The following is a 24,904-nucleotide window of genomic DNA, read 5'->3' on the forward strand; positions in this document are numbered from 1 at the left end:
AAGCACCCACGGAGCAACACAGCCATTTGCGCTGCAAAACATATAACGTGCCCTGGCAAGGGGCATCATCATGGAAGTGATCAAAAAAGAAGACCTCGAATGCAGCAAAGAGAGGGACAAGAGGAGAAGAGACAACTTGAAGACTCGAAAGGGAGCCTGATACCAGTTGACAAAGCTGCTTGACATGCTCTCATTCATGACTATTAATGCAGTGGGCATATTTAAAATGTTCCCACTACATTAATCGTCACAACTACAGCTTCCTATGCCTTCTACAAGTATGTAGAAATGTAGGGACATGGGGATTAAGAACAGGAGAAAGCTATTTGTTCCCTCGAATCTGCTTTGCTATTCAACCACTGCAGGAGGAGGCCATTTGGCCCGTCGTGTCTGTGCTGGCTCTCCAAAAGAGCATCATGACTTAGTGCCATTCCCCTGCCTTTTCTCTATGTCCCCGCACATTGCTTCTATTCAAATAATCATCTGATGCCATCTTGAATGCCTTAATTGAACCTACCTCCGCCGCACTTCCAAGCAGTGAATTCCAGACCTGAACTACTCGCTGTGCAAAAAAGCTTTCTCTCACATCACATTTCCATCTTTTGCAAATCACTTTAAACTTGTGACTCAGTGACTGAGACTCCACCACCCACTGGGCTGGAGAATTCCAAAGATTCACTATCCTCCGAGTGAAAAAATTCCTCCTCATCTCAGACCTAATGGCCTACCTCTTATTCTGAGTCTGTGTCCCCTGGTTCTAGACACCAAGCCAAGTGAAGCATTCTTCCTGCATCTACCTTGTTGGGCTCTGTAAGAATGTTGTGTGTTTTAAGAATACCTAAAGCCTTCCAAGCAACTCACAAATATTATATTCCGAATACTTGATGAAACATACTTAAAATGTCTTTCAAGAATTCCCTTCATAAAGATTCAGCTTCAATACAACTAGTTTTTAATGTCATGCTGTGTGTGAAGGTCCAGTGTTTGCTTCCATCAAGCATCCTGTTGATGACAATGCATGTTGTGCGTGCTCTCATGTCTCGTCTAGTGTATTATCCATTTACTACCTGAGTCGCTGGAGTATGTGACATGGCTGGCTGATGTGTGTGCAAAATAACCTCTTGGGATTGAGGTAGTTCTGAGAGGTCAACAGTGTGCTCCACCATTTGCACAACTGCTCAGGCAACCTAGCCTTGTGCACTTTCTGTCCGATGAGCAGCAATTCGAGAGAGTTGGAGTTAAGTTAGGAGTAGATGAGTTGTAGTCCTAAAGGTCAAGAGCACTTTAATATGGTCACTGAGCGGCGCCAATGGCATCAGTGAAGCAAAGTTTATGGTTCTTTTTACGTGAACCGCAAACTTCTCTGAACTAAAATAGATTGCGCTTCCACAGTACACCTACAAATCTTTATAACAAAAATCAGAGCACTCCTGGAAGATTGAAGCGCTCCAAACATTTGCTAGGTTGGAAGTAAAAATGTTGTTTCCGCTGGTGGAAGAGTTCAAAATTGTCATAAATATAAATAATCACAAATTACTCAAATAAGGAACTTAGGATGAGCTTCTTTAACCAGATTGTGGTGTGAACAGGGGAGATGCTGCTGCAGGAGTGGTTGAAATGACAAACATCAGGGTTGGGATTCTCTGTTGCGAGTCTCTCCTGCTATTCCTGCTGGCTGACGAGGATGGAGAATTTGGCGCACAGTTAAATCTTCCATTCATGGCAGCGGGACCGGAGAATCCCACCCCAGATGCATTTAAGAGCAAGTTAGATAAGTGCATGATGGAGAATGGAGTTGAGAAACATGCTGACAGGATGAGATGAAGTACAGTGGGGGAAGCTCATGTGGAGCATAAAAGTCACTCTCCACCTTTTGGGTTGACTGGTCTTCTTTCTGTGTAATAAAATACTTTGTCCATCTAGCATAGAGGATTACATGTTTACAGCTAATCGGTTCCTCTGCACAACTGCCATTTGCAACTATTGTTTGTCGCAAGTCCCCCAACACCTGCTCCCATGCTTGCAGAAATCATCTTTCTTTTGATGTGTTTCAGACCTCTGGGCTCCTCGGCCAAAGAGCGATACAGCATGAAATGACTCTTAAGACCATGAGTTCCTACTCCTCTGTCACTAGTAGCTACTTCATCTCACTTCTTACTTATAGTCGTGATTTAACCGGAAATAAAATCTATGTTCGGTTGTGGGCACGTTTAGCGGTATGTTTCTCGTTGGCTGCTGCACTGAGAAACAGCCTGCTATTCAACGGCACATTGTGGTTTATTTATTTACCTCGGGGAGTTTCTCTCCGGTGAGGCCGAACTTAAGAGTTATTTCCTGCTCTCAGTATTTCCTGCTGGTTAGCCCAGCCATTTAATCTGGCTGCCCTGATCTCCCCCCACCCCTCTCCTTCAGTCCATCTTCAGCCCTTCCTTTCCCGGTTTCGACCCTTCACCCCAACCTCGAGGAGGGCCCCGGGAACACCCCTCTCCCCCCCCCCCAAATCTGGTACGCCCCCCCTCCCCCCGTGCTGGGCCTGATCCCTGGCAGTGCCACCCAGGTGGGTGGCACTATCAGGATGCCTGGCTGGCAGTGCCAAGGACCCCGGGTATCAGGGGGAGTTCAAAGGTGCCCACTGCCCAGTCCCCGACCACCCGAGGGTCTCTGATGGCTTGGGAAACCCTCCAGGTGCCATTGCGACTGGGCCATGTTTGTGGAAACCAGTACTAAACGGTGCCCTGCCGAGGTCATTTAAAATGCTGATCTGGATCACACCCAGTGAGGGCGAGATCCACATTGCATTATCTCACGAGAATCTATTAAATCTTGCGAGGCGTTTTGAGCATTGCAAATCAATGGCCTTGTCCAGACACCAAGTCGGGCGCAACAAGGCTGATAAATCACACCTTATATTTTCTCAGGATTCACCGCGAGCTTTGACAGTAATTCGAGAATATATGTGCGAGGTTATTTCAGTGTAATAGCGGTGCAGACAACACTGAATTAAGAGAATGGTACAGTGCAATGTTTTACCTTACTTGACTCAGTAAGGTCGTTAAAGGGGTAATTCTGCAATCTATTGCGCCAAATGCTGAGATTTGCATGCAGGATGTTCAGATCGAAGAATTTGGCTACATCTTCAAGTCACTACCCCTGATAATGACGTTAGTTCTATACTTCAGTGTAAACATCTCACAAACTACCAAAACAAAGCAGTTGGATGTTTGCGTTAGACACATTTCTTTACATCTGTTGACTTTGAATGGAGTCACAATAGAAAGACCATGATTAAGATAAATTGATAGATTTTATTTTTCTGATGGCAGCTTGAGAATAAATGAGTTACACCCAGAAATGCACAAGATGCATTTGCTTGAAGGAGTGTGAGCTGTGTAGGTTCAGAAGATCAATGATAGGTTTGGGATGGATTGAAATAAATGTGACTGGTCACCGAAAAGAAAGGGTAAGAAAGTGGAAGAGAAGAGAATGGAGGCTTGGATAGACTTGAAAAGCATTTAGAGGGGCAAAAACAAAAGTGGACATTGATTTTATTTTCCAAAATAAAATCAATAAACGTGAAGACCACATGACACAACAGAAGTTTTTTTTAAGGCAGTTGGATATGGAGCTGTTCATTCATAAAGAATCATAATGGATCTGCACTTTGTTTTAGTACTGATAAATTAAAGCTACTTCAGTAAAAGCTACTGATAGAATATTTGAGGGCACCATGTGGTGTTTCACCAAATGCATGATGTAGCCGACTGGCTCTTTGAAAATAATTTCAGATTGGCATTCCTAGTAATGTTCGGAGAGATACACCCAATAAAATAGCTAATTTTATAAAGAACAAATATTTTTAGCAAATCACCCACATTTGAAGTGAACATCAGTTATTTTCATTGTACATGCTTTTAATTATGGTTGCATCTTTGTTATGGTGCAACCAAAGATTATGAGGCATATATTACCCCTGCTGTTCACACCAGAAAAATAAATCCTTCCTTTCCAACCCATTGCTATATTACAAAATTGCTATTTCCCAGGTTTTTCAATTCTTCAACCATCAGCAACCTGAAGTTGTGGATCAGCTGGGTGTTGCAGAAATCAATAGAAGTGTAAATCACGTCATTATTTTTAATAAGCAGCTAATCTGCAATGTCTGTACTATGTCCAGACAGAAAGTTGAAAATTTACTCCTTGGCATCACTATACTGGGGCTTACTAACTCTTAGCCAGAAATAAGAAAAAACTGGCCTCGTTTTTCAGTTAATTTTGGAAGGCACACGTGTGGAGAACTTCATTTGGCTCTAATGGCTGATTTATCAAATTGCTTCCCAACACACATTTAATGCATGAAGATAATTAAGTCAAATTATTGGGAGAGCTACTGGTCCCCATGAAGATATTGAAACAAGACACTTGCAGGGAGGAAGGGTCATGGGAGAAATTCAGAGGGGAGATTGTTTTGATTATTTTAATTTCCTCCAATCAGAGTCACCAAGAAGAGGAACCAAGTAAATGACATTAATTTTAATGTGTACAGTTAACACAATTTCTAGAAGATTGCCATTAAACTCATACATTCCTGATCTAATATCTTTCCCTGTCTATATTGGCTAATTTATTTTGCTTCCTGATTAAAATCTATCAATTTATTTGCATACCTCTTCCTAATTTCTATTCCGTTTCAGCATTGGAACCTACGCCCTTCTTCATTTCTCTTCTACAGTCTTCATTACCTTCCCAGCTTTGGCCTTGTCCCCTTTGTTATCTTAATTATCTCTACCACAACCATAATATCTAAAATAAGCAGTCTTAACCCCTGCCTGATTTAATCCCTACATCTCACTAGCAGTTTTCTCTTTCTGCATTTGAAACATTCCTTGCCAGGTGCTGAATGAACTTTGCCATCTCGGAGCAGTTGCTTCATATCAAATTATGAGAACTAATGAAATGCTTTCCAGGTTTCACAATTCTTTTAGGAAATGTAATTAGACTTTTAATAGAGCTTTTTTGCTGTGCCGAGCACACTGCGTCAAATTGTCCATCCAGGGATAATATCTGGAGCATTAACTGGCATTCCCTTTGAGGAAGAATAAGGAAAGGGTGATCCAATGTATTCAGTAGCCAAGTGTTGATTTACTACAGATTGGGACCTCTGACATTTATGTCTGTCGAAGTAGTCAGCACTGAATGAGCAACAAAAAAGTGTCTATTCGGGAACAAGTGAGAATATATAGATTATTTTGGCAAATGCAATTTAAGTAACAAAAATACACAGGGTGAGAGCAGTCAGTATCTGGGCCCTTCAAACTCTCTTTAGGGTATCTCTTTGGCACAGTGGCACACTGGTTAGCACTACTGCCTCACAGTGCCAGGGAGCCAGGTTCAATTCTGATCTTGGGTGATTCCCCCCTGTGTCTGGGTGGGTTTCCTCCAGGTGCTCCGGTTTCCTCACACAGTCCAAAGATTAGATGGTTAGATGGATTGGCCACACTTAATTGACCCTTAGTGTCCATGATTATGCAGGTTAGGTGGGGTCGCGGGGATAGGGCTGGGGAGTAGGGTGCTCTATAAGAGGGTCGGTGCAGACTCGATGGGCAGAATGGCCTCCTTCTGCACTGGAGGGATTCTATGGGCGCGATCGTCCCAAAAGGAAATAAAGTCCAGGAATGAGCGCATTTAGTCGCGTGTTTACCGGCACTCGCAGTGCCGAGAACCACATGGCTATTCAATGTGACTTGTGTTGGATAAGGGGCCTGATCGTGGAATGCGCGTCCGAGACCGCACATAACCCCGTTTTTTACAATGGGGAGATCCACTTGCCGGAACTCCCTGTTGTAGCGAGTGTCTCTACCCCCCCCCCCCCCCCCCCCCCCCCCCAGTCCAAACGCACCTCCAACACCTACGCTGGGCAACCCCAGCCCAATTGCACCATGCTAAAAAATGCCAGCCTGGTAGTGCCACCTAGGCACCTTGCCAGTGCCCGGCTGGCACCCAGCTGGTACTGCCAGGCTGGCACTGCCAGGCTACCCAAGGTGGTATCAGCAGTACCAGGGCACCACCCTGTCCAAAGGCCATGTAGCTGGGAGCCTCTGAACCCCTTGGAGATAACCATGGGTGCCGTTCCGTCTGGTCCCCGAGGCAAAGGGATTAAATCCCAAAAGCCATTGTGGGCGGGATTCACCTTGCAACATCTCACGAGATTGTAGAATATCACGAGGCATTGCAAGCCAAGTAGATGCTGGCAGCAGGGTCTTCTGAATTTTAACGGCCACACTGCACCGTGGTGAGCTGCTTTTCCAACGCAGCCTGGCCAGAGGATCGCGCCATACGTGTCTATGGAATATGCCAATGGCATCTGGGTTCTTGTAGGAAGACTGCTGGCTAATCATAATGCATCTGTCGTGGGAGAGTTGGTGCAATTACTGGGGCCTGTATTATCCCTGGAGTCCACATCACATGGAGCAGGTTGAGTTATCCAGTTCTGAGTGACATTGATGGGCCTAAATTACTTGTGGTTTGCAAAAGCAAGTCGCAGACCATAGCTGCTTTGTTGATCTGTTTGTCATATTGTCTGTGATGTAGCATAAACGCGTCATAATGAGTTACATCTTTCAGAGGCTCGGATGAGGGGTGGGTCATCGGGGGAGGGGTGGGCCGCCATACAGCTGGAAAAGTTTCATAGATTCAACTGCATTGTTAACTGTTACACGGTGTCCCTTCTGTAGCTACAAGCCATTTTAAATGTTGGATTGTAGTTTTTGTGGATGCCTACAGAGTAGATTATAAACAGCCAAATTAAGCGCATTCTTCATTAATCACCTCTCCTCAATATTTTCATATGGGTGCTTTTTTTTGGCATATGAATTCTGCCCTGAGACAAAAACAAAATTCACAGCATGATTATTTTCTTGTTTCTAGAAATCAAGTACAGTGTCTTTAAGTTCAAAAGATGAGCATGGAATGTTGTGCAAGAATTTTTTAATACTGGTGTTTAACTCATTCTTTGTCAGCTGAAGAAATATTGATACTTGAAATGAAAAAAATGAAATGAAAACCGCTTATTGTCACGAGTAGGCTTCAATTAAGTTACTGTGAAAAGCCCCTAGTCGCCATATTTCGGCGCCGGTTCGGGGAGGCTGGTACGGGAATCGAACCGTGTTGCTGGCCTGACTTGGTCTGCTTTAAAAGCCAGCGATTTAGCCCTTGGGAGAAGTAATAAAGAAAATATAACTTTCAAACAGAATGTGGAGGGCTTTCATGATCCTGAGTAATCTAGAGAATTGTTTTCTGCAACTTTGCAAAGTATTTGCCATTGCTCCAAAATGTTAAAAGGTTTAAACTACTGCATGAAACTATAGTTACTCTCAGCACAGATTCATTCATCACTGAACAGGCAACAGTGAGAGATTGCAGTGTAACTGGTATGTCGTGCAAAGTCAGTTAACAGGGATGATCTTTACTATACAGAATCCTGAGATTGAGGTGGATGAGAATGGAACCCTGGATCTGAGCATGAACAAGCAGAGGCACAGAGATGGCAGCTGTGGCAGCAGCAGCAGCACTGGCCTGCTGACTCCATTAGAGCCAATGTCCCCACAGCGACAGAGCATGATGGTCAACAAATGCTATACAATGAACGAGAGTGATTGCTGGGACTTTCCGGTAGACTACACCAAAATGAAACCTAGGGTGATGGACGAGGAGGATCCCAAAGAGGTATTTGTGAAAGATGGATGTAAAATAAAGGGACAGAAAACAAATTATGCGTGGTGTGCAAAAAGTAGCATTAAGAGTTAACCCATAATTTGCAAAGAATTAGGATGCTTTTTTGACATCATTTTTTATTTCCTCTGTATTTTCATTTTCAAATATTCATCAGGGAGCATTATTGGAGATGCCTCTCAGATTAGCTCTACTGTACAAATTAACATGTCCACGAAGGTGAAAGTGAAGCACTCTGTTTTAAACATGCATATCAACTGATGATAATAATTCACTCCCTTTACAGTTGGAATCAGTAAATTCACCAGTCTACTGCTTTGACAATGTCATTAGGACTGGTTTTGGACAATGAAAATCAAAAAAGTAGGGAAAGAAATCAAACAGATGTTCAAGTTAATCACAGCCATTTGTGATAGTGTGATTTTTATGAAGGGAACACTGATAGTTAGATTCCCTCTTGAAGCATGACTGACATTTTGACAGAATGAGACATGCCTCCCACGCATGTCAATTTTTTTGCAGTTCAAGATGTACAATTGGAAAATATGGCCCAATATTGGCATTTGTGCTTGAACCTGTATATTTATGTTTGCCTTCAATGGTAGAACTTCTCTTATTTTTCATGCTGGCCAGGCATTTTTAAATTGCCTTTCATCAGCTATAATCTAATTTGTATGACAGAAATAAAGAGAGAGGAGCACACTGCACCTTTGCCAATAAAAGCACCGTTAATGTTTTGGATGTGGTGCTTCAGTTTTGGGGGAAAATATAAACACAAGTTATTGACCAACATTTTTAATTTCTCAGTTGCTAACGACTTGCTGCGTAGTTTCATAACGTTCTCCACTTATTTCGGGTTTTCAGCATTTGGGGATTTTCACTTTATTTCTTAGCAGAGGGATTAGGTGAGAAATTGAGTTCATTAGCATCCAGTTTTTGGATGCTTTAAGTACCTTCAGAGCACCAGAATGGCACGCATGACATCCATGCACACCTGTGGGTGAATCGTGTCAGGCAGCAATTTGGTGCAGATGTTATTGCATGCAGAAAGAATATTTGCCAGAAGCATGCAGAATTTATGTGCAACACTGATATGATACCAGCCGTACCATTTTGGAGTTCAAAATTCCAGTCAACTCTAATTAAAGGGATTGTCATCTTGCAGGCTATATATTGGTTGGTGTCTTCGAGCAGTTTATATGATTGTACAAATATTTGGTGCTTTCTGTAGTTGTTTTAAGTGGGAAAGGTTTAGAGTGTGGTGTGGCAGGTGCTGAAAGAGCCATTGCTAACCATGGCTTCTGCACAAACTGAGTGACACACTTGTGTTGTACTGCATGTCTTGGAGAACGAACAGGTGCGAGAAGAAAGAGGAGGAAGCAAAGGAGGAAGGAGCCATGTCCATCTAGTGTGCTCATGTGCAAAATGTCTGTGCCTCAGGATGGACATGCTCACTAAAATCTGCCACATGCTGCAGCCTCAAATGCACCTTCAAAGAAGGGGAAGAATGGCACTGTAAGTGGCTGTGAAGGTTATGTGTTTCTGGCTCCTTTCAGGTGGAGCTAGAGATTTTTACAACATTTTCCCAAATTCTGTCCACTGTGGCATAAGGGAAGTCATTAAGGCTCTCTATTCAATGACAGCTAGCTACATTTCATTCTCTCCTGCCAGAGTCATGTAGGTAGAGTGGGCACAGCGCTTTGCTAGGAATGTAGCCTTTTACTGACTGCTTCCACATTGTTTTGTGACAGCTGCATCTTGATTCTGTAATGTACTAAAGAAGACAATACGGGTATTCCCCAGTCGGAAACCCTGGCTCATCCAAAAGGTTCACTCCCTGCTGAAGTTCCGGACAGAGGCGTTCAAGTCTGAAGACCCTGACCTATATAAGAAATCCAGATATGACATACAGAAAGCCATTAGGGATGCAAAAAGACAATTCCGCATCAAACTAGAGTCCTAGGCCAACAACACTAACCCACAATGACTATTTCAGGGCCTATACAAGATCACAGGCTATAAAGCATGGTCAAGTGGAATATCTGGGGCATCCCTACCCTATAATCTGAACAGGTTCTATGCCCGCTTTGAGCAGTCAGCCAATGCATCAGTGCCACCCGCCACAACAGCCCTGGACACACCCATACCCACTATTACAGCCTCAGAGGTAAGAGCTGCCTTCTTGAAAGTGAATCCGCGGAAAGCGACGGGCCCCCGACGGACTCCCTGGGCGAGCACTCAGAGCGTGCGCAGACCAGCTAGCGAGTGTATTCGCAGATATCTTCACCACTTCAATCCTCCGCTCTGAGGTACCCACCTCCTTCAAGAAGACCACCATAACACCAGTACCAAAGAAGAACAAGGTAGGCTGCCTCAACGACTACCGACCGGTGGCCCTGACGTCTGTAATCATGAAATGCATTGAGCAGCTAGTCATGACACGGAGCACTGCCAGCCCACCCACCCAGGCATTGCCCTCTTCCAGACCCTTCCATCAGGCAGAAGATACAGAAGTCTGAAGACTCGCACATCCAGACATAGGAACAGCTTCTTCCCCTCAGCTACAAGACTCCTCAACGACTCCCCCTTGGACTGATCTGTTCCCTGTAAGAACACTATTCACGACACCCTATACTGCTCTTGCTCATGTATTTGCTTTGTTTGGCCCCTTGTTCCTTACTGTAACCAATCATTGTTTTGTTGATGCACCATTTGATAATGTTCTCTGTTGATTATTCTTGTATCTACTATGTACGTACTGTGTACGTTCCTCGGCCACAGAAAAATACTTTTCACTGTAATTCAGTACATGTGACAATAAAACAAATCAAATCAAATGTAATGTACCAGAATCAAATGCCCGGGTGGGTGGGGTCTCTGATAATGCTGTCTGCCTTCCTGAGGTAGCGAGAGGATGACTGCTGGCCAGGGTTGTGGCCCACTGATCCCTACACCTCCACTGCAGGGGGTGGGGAACTGAACAAAGCCTTGCATGTACCTCGGCCATCCCTGGCAAGCCACCTCCAGACACTTGCTGAGTCTTGGCCTCAGTGAGAGTTATTGTTCAAGGGGGCATCCACAATCTGCCTACAGTTGGACAGTTAATTATTCAAGTTGGCTACTCAACACTGCTGGGAATGTACCCACTGACTTCAACGAACGGTTTGTGACAAGATTGTTCTGAAGGGGGAACATGTTGGACCACTGTCCCAAAGCCCTTGTATCTAAATTTCCTCCGGGCCAGGCCTTTAAGCCCGCCTCTGTGGGACCGGAATGATTCTGTTCAATGAGAGCAATTCTGCCACATGCAGCATGATTGAACAGACCATGCACACATTCTGAAAGAGCTCTCCTGGTGATTGGACCACTTTGGAGGAACCCTGCTGTTCTCAGAAGAGTAGGTGTCAAGATTTATGTTACTCTGCTGCATCCCATCAGAACAGAATAACCCTTGGGCAGCATGGTGGCGCAGTGGGTTAGACCTGTAGCCTCACGGCGCCGAGGTCCCAGGTTCAATCCCGGCTCTGGGTCACTGCCAGCGTGGAGTTTGCACATTTTCCCCGTGTTTGCATGGGTTTCGTCCCCACAACCCAAAGGTGTGCAGGGCAAATGGATTGGCCACGCTAAATTGCCCCTTAATTGGAAAATAATTATTGGGTGCTCTAAATTTATTTTAAAAAGAATTCAAAAAGAACAGAATAACCCTTGTCACCACCTATAAAATGACCAGCTGAGGAACAGCAGAATGAGGAGGAAAAAGAGCAAAATAAGAGCAAGTGGAGCAGAGCTGGCAACATCTGCTCTTGAAGAATTTACCTGAGTGAAATACCTCAACTCTAATTCCCCAACATTTCCACACTTTATTTTCCCTCTGTCACTGACAACACAGTGGGCGCCATCCTCCGGCCAGGCTGCGCCGGAAAAGCAGCTCGCCGTGGCTCAGTGTGGTCGTTGGAAGCTAGAGAGAACTCGCTGCCAGGATCTACCCGGCTCGCAATGCCTCATGAGATTCAATGCAATCCCACTAACAATGGGAGGGATCACTTATTGGCAAATCCAAATATTACAGTGAGGCAGTAAGCCTGACTGGAATGTGTAGATTCCCGAGTCACCTGAGGCTTTGGATTCAATCCTTCACCTTGGAGACCTCGGGCGAGCGTTGTTTGGTCCTGGTTCCCACAAATAGGGACTAGATGGAACGGCACCTGTGGGAGTCTCCAAGGGGATCGGAGGCCGCCAGCTGCATGCCCTTTGGGCAGTGTGGTGCCCTGGTACTGGTGCCACCTGGGTACCCTGACAGTGCCAGCCTGGTACTCAGGTGGTACTGCCAGGGTGTTGGATTGGAACTGCCATATTTCATTCAGGGATTCTTTTAGGGGCCTCAGAAATCGGGACGCCATTTAATAATGGCATCCGATCTCTCGCTATAACGAGGAATTCCGGCGAGAGGAGCTTCCCCATTGTAAAAAACAGGGACATGTGCAGCCGCGTGTTCTCCGTCAGGTCCCTTATTCAAAGTATGTTGCATTGAATAACCATGTGTTTCTCAGTACTGAGAAACAGTGCCGGGAAACATGCGACTAAACGCGCTCGCTCGCGGACTTTGTTGCCTTTTGGGAAGATCTTGCCCAGTGTCTACTTGGGAATAAGTCAAAACAGAAACATTTCTCAGTAAATATTCCAAGGCAACTTCTTGGGTGAAGTTATTCCATGTTGCAACACAAGTGAGTTAATTACCTTTTGAATTATCTTAGTGTCTGTTTCCTATGTACCGCTGTCTATCTTCGTTCTCATATGCAATGCTACCCCATGGATGGTAGAAGGCTGCTGAATGGGTGGAACAATTCGGTATTCTTGAGAGGGGACAACTGGGGTGGGATTCTCTCAGGCCGAGCCGGTTGGGAGAATCGGCAACCGCGACGGTTTTCCGCGCGACGCCGGTCCGACGCCGTTTCGCGATTCTCACAGCAAAAGTGGCGTGATCATGATCGGCGCCGTGTTGCCCAGAGAATTGCCCGAGGGAGTCCGTTCATCGATTCTCCGGGCTCCCGGGGATTCTGCGGCCCGGACGGGCCGAAGTCCCAACAGCGTGGCGCGCCGTTCTAACCTGCTAATGACAGCACCACTGGCTGACGATGCAAGAGCAGGAGGTGAGGGGCCGGCATGTGGGGTGACCTACATCTTTCGGGACAGGCCAGTGGTGGCGAGGGGGGAAAGGCCTCCATGTTTGAGGGGGTGGGGGGCGTGTGGACGACAGAGCCACCGGCCTGGAACGGCTCGCCATGGCATGGCGGAGCCAAAGCCATGGCAACCATTACGGCAGCCATGCTGATGGGGACCAACCCCGGGCGCTGACTGACCGCAAGCCTGCCGGATGTGCGCATAGGTGTCGAACTCCCCAAGGGGCGGGCATGCTAGCCGGCCACACCTACCGGCGGGTAGGTCCAGGAGAGCACCCATGGCAGTCCCACTTGAGGGCAGTGCCATCCAATGGTGGCGCTAGCATGCGGGACAGGCAATAGTGGTCGGAGCACAGAGGGTGTGGGCAGGGGTCTGGGTGCATGCGTGGCGCTAACATGTAGCCCATGGCACCTGGCTGTAGAGAGGGCCATGCGCCATTGTTAAACATGTTGTATACGCCCCACCCCCTGCACCCCCTGCAGATCATAATGTTTGGGCACCAGCCAGCGATGTTGGAGCCACTGCCCTGCATGCAGCCCTGAGGCAGCGTTGGCGCAGGCGGCTCAGAGCGGCTGCGGTTGCGGCGGCTGCAGCAGAGGGACAGGCTGCAGAGGGCCAGGTGCCACCCGCTCAGGCTGCAGGGCCGCCCACCCGACGGGCGCAGGAGGAGGAGGAGGACGACAACAACGAGGGCGAGGCACAGGATGAGGATACTGATATGGATGAGGAGCAGGAGGAGAAAGTGGTGGTGGTTGTGCCATGGCACCGCAGGCGCCCGATGAGACCTCGTGTTTACCGGCGCCGCATGTCCTTCGAGTCCTGCTGGACAGGACATGCAGGAGGAGACTCCGGATGAGCAGGGAAACCATCCCCCACATCTGCCACCTGGTGGCACACCTGGCACTGCGGGGCACTGGGGGAGGACATGCTCTCCCAGTGGCTGTGCAGGTGACGGTGGCCGTGAACCTTTATGCCGTGGTGTTCCGGGATCTCCTCTTCAGGAGTCACCGGCACAGGCCCCAGCCTCTCCGCTTCTCCCGGTGTGCCCGGTGGCCCCCGGGCCTCTCTATGGGATATGGGTGCAAGCGGAGACAAGCCCCAAGGCACCACCGACACCTGGGCACTGCAACTCCTGGAGGCCCGCTGTGGTATCGACCAGGGTCCTAACGTCATGTGCGATGGAGCCCAGGGAGTGGCCATACCTGCCTGAGACTGTGTCACTTCCGTCTGGGGCTTGTGCGACACCATCAGCATCTGGCCAATGCCGCGGATACTCTCAGCGATAGACTGCTGAGGCTGGGCCATGGCCTGCTGAGACTGGGCCATGGCCTGCTGAGGCTGGGCCATGGCCTGCTGAGGCTGGGCCATGGCCTGCTGAGACTGGGCCATGGCCTGCTGAGACTGGGCCATGGCCTGCTGAGACTGGGCCATGGCCTGCTGAGACTGGGCCAGACCCCGGAGCGCGGCGGCAATGTCCAGCTGGCTCTGGGACATAGCTGCCTGTGAGAGGGAAGCCCTGTCCTGGGCCACAGATGATGCATACACATCAAGCCCCACGCCTTGCATAACCTGACCCATGGCCGACACCGTTGCCCCCATTGCCTCCACCGCGGACGCCACCCGTGCGGTGTCGGCCTGAGTGGCAGCCATGACCGGCACCACTCCCTGCTCCTGGACGCGGATGGACACCTCCACCTGCGCCTGCAGCTGCTGGAAGCCGGCCGTCACCCCCTAGTCCCGTCCCTGGGTGTCCAAATGCATCGGGTCTTTGGGTGGGTCTGGAAAGTTCAGGAAGCGGGAACCGTCTGGGTGGCAGCTGGTAGCTGAGGCCGGTCTGCCCTCTGACCGACCGGCCCCTCGACTGCTCCTACCTCCACTTGCTGTACCGGCACGGCTGTGTGGTGCCCACAAGTGAGTGTCCCGAAGCCTCATCACTAAAGTGTCCAACCACAGTGAGAGTCTCTGCGAGGGTGGAGAGTGTGGGAGACAGCAATGACGCAAAGTCCAGGTCCTCATCGGAGCCAAAGTCAGGGGTCTCCTGCGTCGACCCTTGGCCCGGTGGTCCTTGTCTCACCCCCATCTGAGGGTCACTGTCCAATCTGTCCGTCAACTGTGTCCCCGTCCTCTGTGTGTCACTGTCCTGGCTGTCGTGTGCATCTGTGTCCAGCGTCTCGGTGTCCTGGCTGTCTGTGACCGGGGTGTACGTCCTCTGTGCATCAGTGTCCTGGGTCTCAGTGTCGGTGGAAGAGCTTCCTTGCGGTCTGCCCTCCCCACTGTGGCGTGCGTCTTGGGAGCCTCTGGACCTGGTGCTGGTCATGGGCGAGGTATGCCAGAAGGGCCGGTATGACCGATGGCAGGTCCTGGAAGACACAAGGCAGCATGTATCGTTAGACATGCGGACTGGGGTGAGGGGGTGGAGTGGGGGGGGGGGGGGGGGGGGGGGGAGTGGTGAAGGGGTGGAGTGGGGGAAATGGGGTGAGGGGGTGGAGTGGGGGGGGGGGGATGGGTGAGGGGGTGGAGCCAGGCATGGGAGTCTCACTTGCTGGTGCGCTTCCGATCTGGCAAGAGGCAACATTCCGGTCCTCGGCTCCACCAACGAGGTCCAGTGCTCTCTGCTTGTGGACGGTGAAGGGGTGCACTACGGATGGACCCCGCCCGGTTCTCTCACGCTCCCTGGGGTTGTGGGCAGCCTTATCCTTGGTGGGTGGGGGGGGGGAAAGCTTCAGAGTTAGGTGGTCCGCCGCATGCCGCGCAGATGTTAGCTCGATGATGGCATGGGAGCACGGGGCACCCGGCCAAAACGGCTCACATGGGTGGGTGCAGCCCATGTGCGTCAAGTGGGAGGTTTTGCCCTCCTCCTGGGGGGGTGGGGTGGGGGGGGGGGGAATACTTTCACATGTGTGGGTGGTAGGGGTTGGGTGGTGCCAGGGGCACATCTGTGTACTCTCCCTGGCTGCCCTGGTCAGGACATGCATCTGTTTCCGGCACTGTTGGCCGGTCCGTGGGGTGTGCCCCACTGCACTGACGGCATTGCCCACCTCCCTCCAATTATGCTGGACTGTGCTGCATGGGTGGTGGTGTCCCCGTCTGGGGCACAGGATCGCCCTCCTCTCCTCGACTGTGTCCAGCAGCGTATTGATGTCGTGGTCCCTGAACCTCAGGGCGGCACGGCGGGCAGTGTCTATCTTGCGGATCTCGGGACTATGCGCCACTCGCGCACCTTTACGTGACGCAGCGGCACGTCATTGACGTGTCCCGCGTATCCGACGGCGGTCTGGCGTTGCGCCCCCCCCCGCGCTTCTCGCGGCACCCGAGCTGGCCCCATTTGCGGGCAAGAATGATTCCTTGGAGCATCCCATTCACGCCGTCGTAAAACGCGGCGTCAACACTCTGCCGCGGGATGAGAGAATCCCGCCCCTGGTTCCTGCTCCATGGAGCCACTACCATTTTCCCTGGGCTCGTACCTCAGTGATCCTAATAATCTGTTGGAAGGCAGTTTGCTGTATCGTTGTGACACCCTGCAAGCTCTTTGCACACTGTAATCCACAGCCATGATGACAGCAGTCTGTGCTTCCACCACAGCACTCACATGCTGGGTGGCTTCTGCTTGTGAAACCATGAGACATTGTATTATGGTTGGATCGACAAATTAGTGAATGGAGTTGGCCATGTTGCAAAGTTTGGGCTCCAACTCTGCACAGATTCCTGCAGAACCAAATTGGTTCTCCATGCTCCTTAACATTGGCCTCAAGCTTTTTTACAAGCTTCCCAAAGCATCAAGGAATTTATTATGCATAACCACCAGCGTTCTTTGGTGGGCTGTATGTTTGAAGGGCTCATCTGAGTCCTATGCAGCAGGACTCATGTGAGTCTTCACCCTCCAGTGAGATGGCATATGCATTGCCCTTGCCTCCTGCCTGTCTTCAACCTGCTTTTGCCTGATATCTCACCACGTGCAGATGTCACCTCTGTGCTATCGGCTAAGGTAAGCACAATGTCAGTGTCTGAGCTGGCAGCTGCAAGTGTGAAATTCGGTGCTGTGTCTTCGTCATCACTTTTTCCTTGAACGTTCTGCCACTGCCTAGCCAGATTGAACTTCTTCAGTATCTGAAAAAAAGAAAGCACAAGGATATGGTTACTGGACGGGGGGGCGGGATACAGTTGCGGAGGTGAATTCTTTTTTTAATATAAATTTGGAGTATCCAATTATTTTTTAACAATTGAGGGGCAATTTAGCCAATCTACCTAACCTGCACATCTTTGGGTTGTGGGGGTGAAACCCACACAGACACGAGGAGAATGTTCAAAGTCCACACGGACAGTGACCCAGGACCATGATAAAACCAGGGTCCTCAGTGCCGTAGGAAGCAATGCTCGCCACTGTGCCGCCCCGCGGAGGTGCATTCTCAGACAATCACCAGCTGGTGAATGATAAGAGATTGCGGATTGATAGTAAGTGAGAAGAAGATTGGGTATGAGGATACCATCATCTACGCTGGTTTCAGCTCCACCGCTGATTATGCCCTCAGAAATGGCGGTTCCAATAGTGCCCATCAATATCTCCTTCATGGGGTTAGGAGATGAAGGCACAGCTGTCATTCTCCAGTTAGCTTCTGCTATCTCCTGTTGGACTGCCATGTCCTACGTGGGAGGGGGATGTATTTCAGTGAGTGTCGTGCAATTTGTAGGGCTGATGTGGTGTTCATAGAATCATCGAATCCCTACAGTGCAGAAGGAGGCCATTTGGCCCAGCGAGCCTACACCGACCCTCTGAAAAAGCAGCCTAACTAGGCCCGGTCATCCACCCTATCCCTGTAACCCCATAACGCCACCTAATCCTTGAACACAGCAGGCAATTTAGAATGACCAATCCACCTCACATGCACATCTTTGAACTGTGGGAGGAAACTGGAGCACCCAGAGGAAACCCCACGGGGAGTATGTACAGACAGTCATCCAAGGCTGGAATTGAACCTGGGTCCCTGGCGCTGTGAGGCAGTAGTGCTAACCACTTGGCCACCATGCAGCCCATTATGGTTGAGAGAAGTGGCTGTGAGGCTTTCATCAGTGCTAAGTGTGCGAGGGTGAGGTAAAGCATGTGAATATTAGTTATGATGCCTAAATTACGGAAATTATTGTTGGATGAATGGTGGGATGGTGTTGAACTGAACAGTGGCCATTGAACATCCGACAGCACTGTTTTCAGGTCCTTGCGTTTTGACTTCTGGCATTAAACGCCAGAGTGTCAATTCCATAGCTTTCTCAGTGTGTGTTTGGAGGACCTCCTGGTCCCCAATAAATATAAGACATCTGGGAATTTGTAATCTGGGAATTTGAATTTATTTGTAATCTGGGAATTTCCCTCAGCTCCATATGCAGAATGGTGAGGTTGTATTAAAGAATGGTTCTGTAACTGCTATCATTGTACCATCATTCCTTCTCATTTGCCTTTCTTTCACATGGGCAAAAATGCTGGCAGTTCATGTCAGAAGAGCATATAAATTATGAATGATAATTTCAATAGGGAGTGCTCAGTACAGTTTCTCATTGCAGACTATTATTGGCATTGACGTTGCTTATAATTGTTCAGTTGGTCTAATTGCTTTTGGCTCCTTCAGTAACAGAAAACCATACAAACACCTTTGGATCTGCGACACAAGCTGTGACACAGTGACACACTGTGGCCTCTGAATTCAACACATTATGAGAGGGAGTCTATTGTTTGCCTCATCTGTTTGCCTATCGATTAAGATAGTATGGTGGGAATTCCCCATTTCTTTTTTCTAAATGCAGTGGCGGGTGGTTACGGTGGCACCATTCCTGCTGGCCAGAACAGCGTGAACGCGCGCTCAATTCCACACTTGCAGCTCATAATTATGCACAAGCATCTCCCTGAATCATCTGGCAGGTTGGGAGCTGATTCGTCCAGCCGCTGTCAGCTACCGGCTTCGAAGGCTCAGGAACCTTATGGAAACGCCAGTTCAACAAACTCATGTCACTCCCTCCAGTCCACAAGTCTTCATGAGATTGTGCAGGATGTCCAGAATCCAGAGGCAAAAGCTAGCAGGCTCAAGAAGAAAACTGCAACCCACCATGCCTCGAGGCCTTGATTCCTGGAGTCTGGACACAAAGTCATGTCCTTTACCCAAGGGAAGGCTCCAGGAAGCACAACAGCCTCACCTCTGACTGAAACCATGCCAGAAGCATCACACAGTGCAGGAAGTGGATGAATAATCTAATCTGCTCCACCAGGGTAAATCCTCTCTCAGCTTGCTCCACTATCAAACTCTCATCATGGCAATACATCATGTACTTGAACAGCAGCTCTTGTTGCTGAGAAATTCATTGTGCATGAGTGATACACACTGATCTTAATGCACAAGATAGCCAGCCACTTGCAAGCAATAAGAGATAGCCTGTGAATTGAAAATTGTTACACGTTGTTGGTTGATATACACCAATTCAATAATAGGATAATGAAAATTGTATTTTTGGTTTAACCACTATGTGTGTTTCATGCAGTTGCTGCATTTGTACATTAGTTGTCCATTCAAGCAGGCCACAGAATTTTAAGTCCAGGGATTAACAATATAAGTTTTAATAATATGGTAAATGTTATTGACTGCAAATCAACCTTTCTTGTCCAGAAAGTGAACAGTTATTTATGTTGGAGACTCATTCCCTCTGTAATGTATTGCTGTTGGAGGTTTTAAAGTGCCAGTTGTTCAATAATCATTTTTCCTCTCTTTTCTCTCTCTTAATCTAATCTTGTTTACCCTCTCTTTCTCGTTCTGTACCTGATATAACATTGAACACCACCCTCACCCCATTTCCTTCTCAGTTCTTTCTCTATTTATTTTTCAAACCTTTAATCACAGTGGTTAAGGGGATACACTGTTTGACCTGTTATTTAATAAGGTTCGAGATGCCTGGTAGGCTGCTGTCCATTCACACTTCCAGCAACTTTGTGGGCAAAAGATGTTAAAGCCGAAACATTCACAAACAAGTCAAATCACAGGGCACATTGTGACATTCCCCACTTCACAAAATCTGGCTCCGTGTTATCAGGATAACGGGTTAAAATTCGGGGCGGGATTCTCTGATCCTGAAGCTAAGTGTTGACGGCGTTGTAAATGCCCACGTTTCCCGACGGAGTCAGCATGGCCTCAGGATCAGCAATTCTGGCCCCTACAGGGGGCCAGCATGACACTGGAGCGACCCACGCCACTCCAGCTGCTGATCCCGGCGTCAACTGGGCGCCGTGGGGTCTGCGAATGCGCAGTGGCACCGGCGCTAACGCGCGCCTGTGCAGTGGCTCCCTTCTCCACACCGGCCCCAACGCAACATGGCGTAGGACTATAGGGGCGTGTGCAGAAAAAAGGAGGCCCCCAGCCCGAGAGGCCGGCCCGCCGATTGGTGGGCCCCGATCGCGGGCCAGGCCACAGCGGAGGCTTCCCCCGAAGGCGCACCTCCCTTTCTCCCCGCACAGGCTGCCCCCGGACCATTCTACACTGAGGTCCTGCCGGGTAAGACCACACTTGGACTGGGCCGGCGGGACTCAGGTTTTTTGTTTGCTCGACCCATCCCGGGCCGAGAATGGCCCCCGACCGGCGCCGCGCCGACCACACCGGTGGCAGTGGCGCCGATTCTCCACACTGCGGAGAATCGCATCCCAGCGTCGGGCCGGTGTGGCACAATTCGCGCCGGTCACGGCAATTCTCCGGCCCGGCCCCAGGATGAGAGAATCCCGCCCACTCTGTCAGTGCAAAATAATGCTATGTTATAACGTGAGAACCATTAGTTAATTCTTAACAAATATTTTGAAAGGTAATTGACTATAAAATCTGGCACACTAATAACATGTATTTGTACATTATTCGGCCCATAATTAACATTTAGGAAGAATCACTTACAAATCTGTGGAAAATAAGTTTCTAAGGGACCTAAAAGACCTCTTATTGAAAGTAATCCATCTTTTCCAAAGTCAATTACCTTTATGCTGGAAACCTTTGGGGCATTTTCTACATATCCCAAGTATAGCCCTTAGCTGGCAAGAGCATCATTGGACCTGATCAAATGTTATCTTTTATATTCTTGCTATTTGTCCGTGAGCAGACGCGTTTGGGTTTTTGAACTAGGCTGTGGCATGTTTCCCCAAACTCTCTGTTTGTGAAGTCAATTTTTAAAGTGACTCCTAGCAATCTATCTTTAGGGTTAAATCAGAAGTATAGTTTATTCACACATTCAAACCTGGGGCATGATAACAAAGTCAAACACATGCACAAGTACATAGCAAGAAGGTGAAAAGTAGATTTTGCCAACTACCAGTAGCTTAAACGAAAACCACAGATATGGAGCTCAGTTTACATAATTGCCAAAGTCCAGAAAGTTTGAGTACAGTGAGGGTTCCTTCGTGGAAGAGTTAAAGTTCAGACGGGTTCAATTACCTGAAGCACGAGTTGCAGAATTCATTTAGAGTTGATATTGACACAGTGAGGTGAGATTGTTACATCGAGACTTGGTCTGCTCGGCAGGGGATAACAGGAATCTTCCAGAGAAACAGGCTTTATGGAGGCCAAATGTTCATGTAAGCTGTTGGTAAGCCTGGAGTCTTGTTTTAATGTTGGCAGGCTTCGGGTTAAATGACAGACTGAGTTATGAGTCTAGAAATATAATACTAAAATTTCCCAAAGGCCAGAAGCTTAAGCCACGTAATGTTGCCCATTAATGAGTCAGCTGCAGGCTAACATGTAGTTTCTATGCCTCTGGTCAAAATCAATTGTTCACCTTAGGAGATAGATTTTGGTACAATGAGTTTGCTGGCTCTCTCTTTGCTATAGGACTAGGCTGAGGAGACAGATCGTCTGTTGGTCTCTGGTTTTTCCATTGTAATGTGTCTTCACAATTAAAGGTGTGAGATTCCACAAGCATGTAGATTGAGCATTTGTCCTGTAACTGCTGTTGGAAAATTCCAGAATCTGTAGCCATGCTGTGAATCATGTGACCTGTAGTCGCAGTCTTTTGATTCAGCAAAATCTGCCACCTTTCAGATGAAATATTAAAACCGAGGTCACATCTGACCTCCCAGGTGGATGTAAGTAATCCCATCGCACAATATTGGGAAGAACAAATGATTCAATATGCCAGGGAGTTCCATTGGCCTTTATTTATCCTTCATGGAACATCACTACAGCTGATTGCGTGATCATTATTGTAATTGTTTATGGGGGCTTGCTGTGTGTACATTTTCTGCCACCTTCCCTGTATTACAACAGGGGCTACATTACACAAGTAACTGGCAAACACTTTGGGGTGTCCTGAGGCTGCGAAAGGTGCAATATACATGCAATTTATTTTCTTCCATTTCTTGCTGTTCTGCGGTCTGATTATTCTTACGACCGAAACTAAGAATTAAACCTGTTTCTGCAATCTTAACTGATCAATTAATTAGCTTTTTGCAATTGAATTGATCTGTTAGTTATGAACCCAAAATTAAAACACTGGCAACCTGTAAATAAACAGCTTAGTTACTGTTATTTCATAGCCAGTTACCTGAAATGAGAATTAAAATTGTTGCTTTTTGTACATGGTCACAGGAATACCTAACTTCACTTTGTGTACTTTTTGGATCGTCAAGTGTTTAAGGTCCATTACCAAGACACAACTAATGGCAACTTCAAGAAGCACCAACAGAAATTGCTGTTGAGCAAAGTAAATTCCACAATGCCTGTGAGAAGTGGAGAGGAAATGCAGAAGTAGCTGTAACACAGCATGGGGCAGAGTTGTGGAGGAGCATTACCTCCCTGCACGTATGTTTAATTTCCTCTCGGCCAGAACTACATAGTAGGTCACATGCACTACATTTCCCAGTAAGCATCACACTGAAACAGGCACAGGTGAGCAGGAGCGGGTATAAAAAGAGGGGTGCTTCTACATAGTGGCCGGTCTAAGTGCTTGCAGAGGTAAATGGACGTTGAAGGTGGCTGTTGAGCAACGGGGAGAAAATACGTTTTACAATCAGACCTTGTTTTGGCGTGCATCCTCGAGTTGGAATACAAACTTAGACTAGCTGAGAACCCAATGCTGGTGGGATCTTAATTTTCCAAAACATTGACGAAGAGACTCTTTCAGTTTTTGTTTGATTCCACTGGTAAATAAAATCGACATCCAGTCAATTATATAGGGAAGACAATCAACACAATGATAGTGCTCAGCAAAGAGCTTGGTGTTTATGTTTTGTTTTATTTCTTTATTATTTATTATTATTTGAAACAGACATTATGAAAATAAGTATGCAGTCATCGTGCTCTTTACCTGAAGTTTCATGTTAATGTATGCCTAAACTCTCTGCCTACAAAATCCCAGAAGAACACATCTCCCTTGGTGCTGTTAGAATATGAAACGTAGCCCTTTCTGAAGTGAAGAAGTATGCCACCAAAACGCAGAGTGTGAGGAAGGTATGGAAATCAACACAAGATCATGAGATATCTAGAAGGATATCTGGAAGAAGCTTTTCTGCATAAAGTAAAGTACCAAGGTAAGAAGCAAGAAGAAGTGTGAATATAAGTAACTTGTCATTTATGGAGGCAGCTATTCATGTTGTTAACAACTGATGTCAATCAAAGTAAATTACCAGTGTCAGACGAGCTTTCTTTAATACCATGGTATACTTAAAGCAAATTGTACCAGTAACCTGCTGGAAATGCAGCACAAAGGAAAGTAATGAACATAGTTGAGAACTAGCACAGCAGGATCAGAGAAGTAAATCCTACAGTGATGAACCACAGAAAGCTTGATGGCTGATTATAATTATTGACACAAATAGCTGTCAATTAAAATGCACTCAGTCACTCGCAGACATTCTCTTTCATATTTTGTAGTCATGGTGCTTTATATTCAGTATATAGACCATAAAACACTGCTGTTGCTCAACAGAAACTGCTCAATATATTCACTCATTCTGTAAATGACTCTTCTCTTCACAGAAAAATGTTGTTTCCAACAGAAAACACAGTATGTAGAAGGAGGTCAAGGAACTACGAAGGACAGGCCATCCACCCCTTTGAAGATGCTAACATTGGTTGAGAAATTGTAAACCGCGTGGCTGACTTGCAAATCTGTATTCCTGGCTTGTATAGTTATAATTATCTTAGATGTACAAATACAGTTGTAAATCTGTGACAGTGTCATGCATGTGAAATGGGTCAAGAACTATCTGTTTGGCAACAGCAGCATTTCCAACTGCTTGCATTGACTTCTTGTCACAGAAAAGTAACCCGAAGAGCAACAAGTTAAACCCTCTCCACAGCAAATCTCGCCTCAGCACTAAGCATAATCATCACAACTATTAACATCACACCAGGAAAAGCCATATTTTTCACCGTACTTTTAGTGATTAAGAAGAGAATGCATTGTGTGCGTTATTTCTTCTGGTTCTCTAAAAGGTCAGAGGTGGTAGCTGAGGAAAGTTAGCTGCTGTTTAATGGATGCATAGCATAGACATGTGACTGACCTCTTCAGAGGGTTTGAAATAGAGGGTATTCATAAGCATGCTGAGTTTACCAATCACTTGGTTCCTTGCAGATTATGTTACACTGCTGATTCCACTTATCGGCCATATATTCTTGTGATACTGTTCTGCAGATTGTCATTAGCAGTGTGTACAGGAGACATTGGCCATCCAGATACCAAGCACAATTGAAGCATCTCTCAAAATGGTCCTACTGATGATGTATAGGATCTGGGATATGATCGAACAGCCTTTTTGTGGCCAACTCGGTGATGCAAGGAAGCTGTTATATCTCTTGAGATGCCGCTCATGAAATTTGCGATGCTCGTAGGCTTCGTGAGATCTAACGATGTATGGGCGGCACGGTGGCGCAGTGGTTAGCACTGCTGACTCACGGCACTGAGGACCTGGGTTCGATCCTGATCCCGGGTCACTGTCCTTGTGGAGTTTGCACATTCTACCTGTGTCTGCGTGGGTCTCACTCCC

At 47.4% G+C, this 24,904-nt stretch overlaps 1 protein-coding gene and 1 long non-coding RNA gene across 16 annotated transcripts in view; both read left to right on the forward strand.

The window, feature by feature from the left end:
• LOC119967604 (myelin transcription factor 1-like protein) overlaps window positions 1-24,904 on the forward strand; it is a 569,116-nt gene that overhangs the window by 442,474 nt on the left and 101,738 nt on the right. For all 15 annotated transcript variants that reach the window (XM_038800349.1, XM_038800344.1, XM_038800345.1 and 12 more), the window contains one exon: window positions 7,474-7,722. In XM_038800349.1, the coding sequence (XP_038656277.1) occupies window positions 7,474-7,722 (249 nt within the window). The remainder of the gene's footprint in view (window positions 1-7,473; window positions 7,723-24,904) is intronic.
• LOC119967605 lies at window positions 22,868-24,086 on the forward strand. The gene is made up of 2 exons (XR_005461022.1): window positions 22,868-23,446; window positions 23,895-24,086. It is a non-coding gene; the product is annotated as an uncharacterized LOC119967605 (long non-coding RNA).

This window comes from Scyliorhinus canicula, chromosome 6 (assembly GCF_902713615.1).
Source record: "Scyliorhinus canicula chromosome 6, sScyCan1.1, whole genome shotgun sequence".
Classification (NCBI taxonomy): Eukaryota; Metazoa; Chordata; class Chondrichthyes; order Carcharhiniformes; family Scyliorhinidae; genus Scyliorhinus; species Scyliorhinus canicula.